This window comes from Hibiscus syriacus, unplaced genomic scaffold (assembly GCF_006381635.1).
Source record: "Hibiscus syriacus cultivar Baekdansim isolate YM2019G1 unplaced genomic scaffold, ASM638163v2 tig00110945_pilon, whole genome shotgun sequence".
NCBI classification, from domain to species: Eukaryota; Viridiplantae; Streptophyta; class Magnoliopsida; order Malvales; family Malvaceae; genus Hibiscus; species Hibiscus syriacus.
This window is the reverse complement of record NW_024062926.1, coordinates 965520-972500: the sequence shown is the minus strand read 5'-3', so window position 1 is coordinate 972500 and position 6981 is coordinate 965520. Positions and strand designations below refer to the sequence as shown.

Sequence of the window (6981 nt, the reverse complement as noted above, 5' to 3'; positions counted from 1 at the left end):
GATCATTCGAGGTCTAAGCCATGCTGATTGGCGTATACAAGCAGCAGCGCAACTGACCATGGTTGCCATCTTGCTATTGTTGTAAGCACCGTTTAACCTCAGATCAACGAGAGCCTCGAAATCATTATCTTCGAGTGCACGAGCTAGGAAAGGCCTTGTTTGTTCAGGCAACACAATCATAAGAATTGCAGCCGATTAATGCCAAAGAGTATATACCCAAAAACAACGTTGTTGACACACTTCCAGCTCGACCAAATTAGGCCGGCCTTGTCAGACTGTATTCGGATATTTCCTCAAGCTTGTGTTGTGAAATGCTCTTTGATGTTTAAATCCGCAAAGAGAAGGTAGAGAATAAAATGCAAGAGTGCAGGCTCCGAGGAGCGTCCCTAAGCCTTAACTAACAACTAACAGTTAAATCAAACGAGACTTACCCAATCAACCAGGCTATGATTTACTGACGATTCTAGCTCGATGATTGCCCGATGTCCGGTTATAAGCTCCAAAAGCATGACACCATAGGAATATACATCTGATTTATCAGTTAACTTACCGGTTAATGCATACTCTGGTGCAAGGTATCTGCATTATGCATGCCATCAGAGCAAATGTATAAGAAAATGGTCATTTGGTTACACGGTTGTGGAAGAAAAGAAAGAATCTAACCCAAAAGTTCCCATCACTCTGGTAGAGATGTGTGTAACATATGGGCTAGCATCTAAGAAAATTTTGGCAAGTCCGAAGTCGGAAACCTGAATGCAAAAACACACAGTTCATTGACTAGTGGAAACGTTTCAAAACTCCCACTTCAGTGCTTCTAGTCATTTGAGGCCTACCTTTGCTTCTAATCTGGGATCAAGAAGAATATTAGATGCTTTGATATCAAGATGAATGATCGTCGGACTACCTGTACAAAGAATCTACTTCAACCACAGCTAGAACTAGATTATGAATTTTGAAAGATACCCGAAGTGATCCGGAAATTTCAAAATCCGAATGGACTTACAGTCCTCATGGAGATATGCTATTCCTTTTGCAGATCCTATAGCAATTTTGAGTCTTCTTTCCCAAAGTATAACCGGCTGACCATTTTCTACAACATATAAACATTGAAGCATTGATTATAGAGAATGAAAAAGAGGAAAATTAGATAAAATACTAACCATGCAAGTGGAATTCCAATGTTTTGTTAGGAACAAACTCATAAACAAGCAAATCTCTCAGCCCCATTAATGCAGTATCCAACTAAGGAAACAAGGTATTTATGATGAACTCGGCTGATAGTGTCGACCTCAGCCTGGAATTCACGCGCCCCCTGCCGGTTCTTGGCCTTCAATTTCTTAACCGCAACATATTGTCCGGTTGGCAGGAACCCTTTGTAGACATAACCGAAACCGCCTTGTCCAAGGAGGTTGGATTCGGAAAAACCATTGGTGGCAATGACTAGGTCTTCATAAGTAAAAATTGTTAAGGAAATCGGGTTATTTCCCACACGAACGTAGTTTTAAAATTGACCTAAAATGTAAAGATCAAAACCACCAAAGGTTGCACAGCGGACAAATCCGTCAAACTATTGAATATTGAAACATAATGAAAAAAATCGAATAAAGAACAATAAAGGAGAGAACACACCAAATTTACGAGGTTTGATGAGAATATCGTCTACTCCTCGGGCACCACACCGGATGATAACGTCACTGTCAACAAATATTACAATAAATGAAATTCTTTAGAATTCTCAAAGTGAGAGAATGAAGAAAACAAATGGAAGAGATAACTTGTTTTGGGATGATTTCTAATGGAAATACTTAGGCCTATTTATAATTGAGTTTTAAGGACTAAATTTATAAATTACCTAATATTTTAGGGATCAAATATGGAATTCTCATGTTCAAAGTTGACCACCTACCAAATAATTTTCCAATGTGTATAAGTTAACCAAATATGAAATTCTCATGTTCAAAGTTTGGCCACCAACCAAGATGAAATTTTCAACTTGCCAATTTAATTTCAAGCCAAATCTAACAAAAATGCCACTTGAGCCATTGGTATTAGCTGTATTTGAGCTAGATCCTATAGCAATGGTGAGCAGCGGTGGAGCAATTTTTTCTTGTTTATGTTGGATTGAAGCTGCAAAAAATTTATCTAACATCCGACCAAACATTGAAAAAGATATATGAATGGAGTTAACAGTTATGATTTGAGACAAAGATGAACTAATTAAACTCACCTTTTGTGATAGAAAATCGTTGCTTTTGATCCAAAGGGTCCTGTTTTCTCATTCTACCTCTACCTTTGCAACAAATGTACATTAATGCAAACACAAAAAATAGTAGAATTCTAACACCAATGCATGCAACTATAAGCCCAATTGGAGAATGTGGGGTTTGTTTTGTGGTTGGTAAACAACCTTTTACGGCTGTTAGTGTTAATGATGGTGGTGGTGCAGGCGGCGAAAATGCCTGAAAGAATCCTGGAGTGTTACGAGTACCGATGGAATATGAAGCTGCTGGCGCCGACAGAGGTGCAGGCTGTGGAAATGCCTGAGACGATGGCAGAGAGGGAGCTCTTGTTGCTGGGGGCGGAAGAATAACAGATGGTGGCGTCGATGGAAAAGGTTTAGATTCTTGAGGAGGTGGAGAAGAAGATTTGGGCAGCAATGGGGGAGGAATAACCGATGTTGGCGGTGGAGGTGTGGAACTGGAGAAGCAACAATGGGACTAATCGTAGCAGCGGCAGGCGGTGTTGGTGATAGAGAAACAACCACCACCACAATCGGCAGTGTCGGAAACAGTGGGGGAGTAAGCGTAACTGGACTTGCAGCAACAACAGCTGGTGGGGGAGAAATCAAGGCCGGGAGAATAGGAGGTGGAATTAGTGGCGGGGTTGATATCGGGGCCAAATGTGGTGTAAGTAGGGGTGGAGGAGAAGCAGAAACTGGAGGTGGAGGAAGTGGTTGTTGCCACACCGGAAGCGGTGGTGAAACGGAGGAGGGGGAATCAAGGGGAGATGGAGACAAATAGGGGATAACAACATTGTAATGAATTGTTTACTGGTTCCACAACCTCCACATGCAAATCAATGTATAACCCATGTATTTTCTCTCCCAGTGGATTTCATAGCTGGAAAGTCTTTGAGAATCATTTCTTTTTTCTTTTTCAAACCATTAAAACCAACAACTCCAGGAGTAGAAGACTTGCAGTTTAATGGCAAATTACAACATTATCTATATAGCAGCTAAGGCTAAGAGAAGGAATCATTTATTTTATATGAAATAATTTATCTCAAAGAACAACTTATTTAAAAATGATTTTATTATCAAACGAGTATAATTTTATGGATTTCACATCGTATCCGGTTCAATTGGGGTGGGGATGGGTATAGCTTTAATAGGTATTAGGCGAATGTGGATTTAGAAAGTGATACCCGTTACGGGTAGTGGGCAGGTGATAGGTTTGAGACCTTACCTGCCCCTCATCCGCCCGCCCACTAAATACCCATTAAATTTTGGACCATTATAAATTTAGGTATAATTTTAGGGTTTTTTATTTATGTGTGCCAAAGAACAAAAATATTATGTGTTTGTCATTTATGTTTCTAGGCTTTAATTATGGTGTTTTATGTACTTTAAGATCTATGTTAACACTTAACTCAAATAATCCTTGATTTATTTTATTATGTTTCTTAATGGATGTGTTTGTTTTATGCTTGTTGCTTATGTATAACTTAAGGTTGTTATCAAGCGGGTCTAGCCAGATACGTCTCCAGTTGGGTAGTGGGTGTGGGGATGGATTTAAGAATGTACCTGCGTGGGCGAGTGTGGATTTGAAAAATTTTACCCATCATTGGTGGTGGGCAGATGGTGGATTTAAAAATATTATGTAGATATAGGGATGAGGGAGGGGTATCTGCACCCGACCCGCCCGTTTGTCATCCTTACGTATAATATCTAAATTAGGGTTATTATATTAAAAATACTCCATTAATTATTGTTTTTGAGAAACAACCCCAAACCATATTAATTAAAAAAATATCCTCCAAACTGCCCACATAAGATGACCTCACATTATGCAAAAAGCGAGGTTAGACCTCACGTTTTATGAAAATCTTGTTTCATTCATTTATTATTGCATTTATCCAAATTCAAATGGTTTTATCTGAAAAAATTGATGGGTCTCGTGCCCTATAATACGCGAGGTCCATGAAACGTGTTTTATAAGATGTGAGGTAGTCTTATGTGGACAATTTTGGGAGTATTATTCTAACTAATCTGGTTTGGGAGTTATTTCTGAAAAAAGTTAATGGGAGTTTCAATATAATAATGTCATCTAAACTATCGGTTTTGGTCTATTTTATTTAAACTTTTAATTTTTTTAAATAATACTTAAAATTTAGTTTTCGTTTCATTTTAGTATCATTTGTTAAAAATTTTAGTTTTTGTTTCATTTTAGGACTCGTTTAAAATTTAACATTAAGTTTTGAACAAATTAAAATTGTAGGTACTAAAACACATTAAGTTTTTAAAAATGGATACTAAAATGAAATGAAAAATAAACAATAGGTATGATTTTGAAATAATTAAAAGGTTAAATACTAAAACGGATCAAAATTAGTAGTTTAGGTACTAACTGCGTAGTTTACAATTTGATTATTTCATCTAGTTTGTAGTGAACAATTGTGTTAATTGTATGGGATGTCCCCAAACTATGACCTTTATTTTATAATGGTTTCTAAATTTTAAAACATTTTATACTAGTTCCTAAATCATGATTCTCATTCTAAACTTACCCTTAAGCTTTAAAATATTCTATATAAACCGTCAAACTATTATTTTCATTTTATTTTGATCCTTTTATTAACTTTCCATTCACTTTATTGGTCTTTTCTTTTTAAAGAGTTTTTGAATTATTTTATTAATCGAATGCGTACAAGTCAGGACAATCGATATGAGCCTCGTTAAAAAACCTCTTTAAGCCTAAATAAAAGAAAAAGAGTGCTCTATATCGATGTCGAAAACATCGATGTTTTAACTGAAACCAACACTAAGACAAGAACGAATACAAAATCCAACAACCCTTGGGAACTTACCATACAATCCCAATTGCGGCAGGAAGTAGACCATAATTTAATTAAGATCTAGAGAATTAAACATGTGACCTTCTAACAAAAAATTCCTGAAAATTCAACTCTTGATTTCAGTTCGAGGATTAATATAAACTATTTTGAAAATTTAGGGATTAAGCTAGAATAAGATCATAATTTAAAAATTATTATAAATATTTTAAAATTTAGAGATTAAATTAAAAACAGATCATAATTTTATGATATTTGTCTAATTGTCTCTAAAAATTAGATGAATGTAAATATATAAAGTAAAATATAGAATCAAAATAGTAACACTAAATTTACTTACATATATCATTTATTAAATAATGCATTGCTTTAAACTCGAATGAAAAATTCATTAGTTATATATATTTATTTTCTTAAATTTGTATCTTATTGGTCAGCAATTCCCAGTTGCAAAATAAGATCAGTTATAAAAGTTACTAAAGGTATTGATTCCTTGCTTAATCTCTGCCTCTTCTACTTTATCCTTTTGGGCAAACGAAAGGATTAGTTCATGATTTGGGCCTTGAAATATATCAGTTTTCTAATTTTGGTACATAATTTTTTCTATTTCATTTTATTATTTACATTATTATTCGCATCCCAGTTTACCCAAAAACTGCCGCTAAAAGCGTGTCGACGGTACATCCTTATCGGATGCCAGTATTGTTTTTAGGTAAAATAAGATGAAAATGGTAGTTTGACGGAACAAAAAAGTTTAAATACCAAAATGGAGAAACGTGTATAGTTTAAGGGCTAAGTCCTGAATAAAACCAAAAAACTTCTCAAAACGGTCAATTAACAGCGAATACTGAAGAGATATATGAGGTGAAAGAAGCACTTGAGGAAGCCATTGTTTCATTCAAGGAAAGAGGCAACAAGTAATTAAGTTTCTCATTTCCTTTTCAATTAATATATATATATATATATAGAGAGAGAGAGAGATTTGGAAGAGATGTTGAAAGGTAAAGGGGTGATAGAAGACACAGATATGGCATTAGAGATGCAAGCTCAAGCTTTGGCTTCTGCTTCTCGAGCTCTTGATCTCTATGAAGTGTTTGACTACATTCCCATTGCTTCATATATTAAAAAGGTTAATCTTCTTCTGCTAGCTGTTTTGTTTTCCTGGAAAATTTTTCTGGGATTATATTTATAGCTTCTGTTTATGAGCAGGATTTTGACAAGCTGTAAGGGGGTGGATGGCAATGCGTGGTGGGCACAGATTTCAGTTGTTTCTTCGCCCCAAAGCAACTTTCATCTATTTCTCCATGGAATCACTCAATCTTCTCATCTTTAAGGGAACTCATTCCTCTTCTTCATGTGATTCATCGTACGTTGTTGTTTCTTCCGTTGGATACCCCCAGACTAAGGGTTAAATTTAATCTCCGTCCCTCAATTCCCAAAATGTTTCAGTGGATCTTGATCAAGTTTTCTGGGATTGAATGTTAGGTTGGTTGTCCCAACCCAAGTTAAAGGGAGTTATTAAATAAGATTAATCTATATAAAAAATATTTATAAATAAATCTGAATAAAAATTAAAATTTTAACTTGATTAGACTTGAATCTAATTTTATAAAATTGACTCAAAAAATAAATAAAATTTAAATACTAAATTAGAACTTATTAATTCGATTAGCTCAAAAAAATTTATCTCGACTTGGTTGAATCTAGTCAAATACCCATCTCTATCTCAAACAGTGGCAGATTCAAAAAAAAAATTAGGATAGGCACAGACTTCCTCGCCCAAATAGAAAAATTAGCTGACTCTATTCCCATATGTAATGGGGTAAGGGTGAGGTAGGATAGTAGGTTGCCCCTAATGCCAGGTTGAGAGCAGCTTCTGTGGGAGACCTCCGGCAGTCAGAATTATGAATT

At 35.5% G+C, this 6981-nt stretch overlaps 1 protein-coding gene and 1 pseudogene across 1 annotated transcript in view; one reads left to right on the top strand and one right to left on the bottom strand.

Moving 5' to 3' along the window:
• The window catches only part of LOC120147899 (proline-rich receptor-like protein kinase PERK14), a 2730-nt gene extending 421 nt beyond the window's left edge, over positions 1-2309 (bottom strand). Inside the window, 9 exon segments of the mRNA XM_039161146.1 lie at positions 1-158; positions 431-579; positions 664-749; positions 834-904; positions 1004-1090; positions 1161-1212; positions 1214-1460; positions 2028-2142; positions 2228-2309. The exon segment at positions 1-158 is cut by the window's left edge and continues 3 nt beyond it. Of these exon segments, the coding sequence (XP_039017077.1) occupies positions 1-158; positions 431-579; positions 664-749; positions 834-904; positions 1004-1090; positions 1161-1212; positions 1214-1460; positions 2028-2142; positions 2228-2309 (1047 nt within the window).
• Positions 2310-6061: 3752 nt separating this feature from the next.
• LOC120147898 lies at positions 6062-6482 on the top strand (annotated as a pseudogene).
• Positions 6483-6981: the final 499 nt, after the last annotated feature.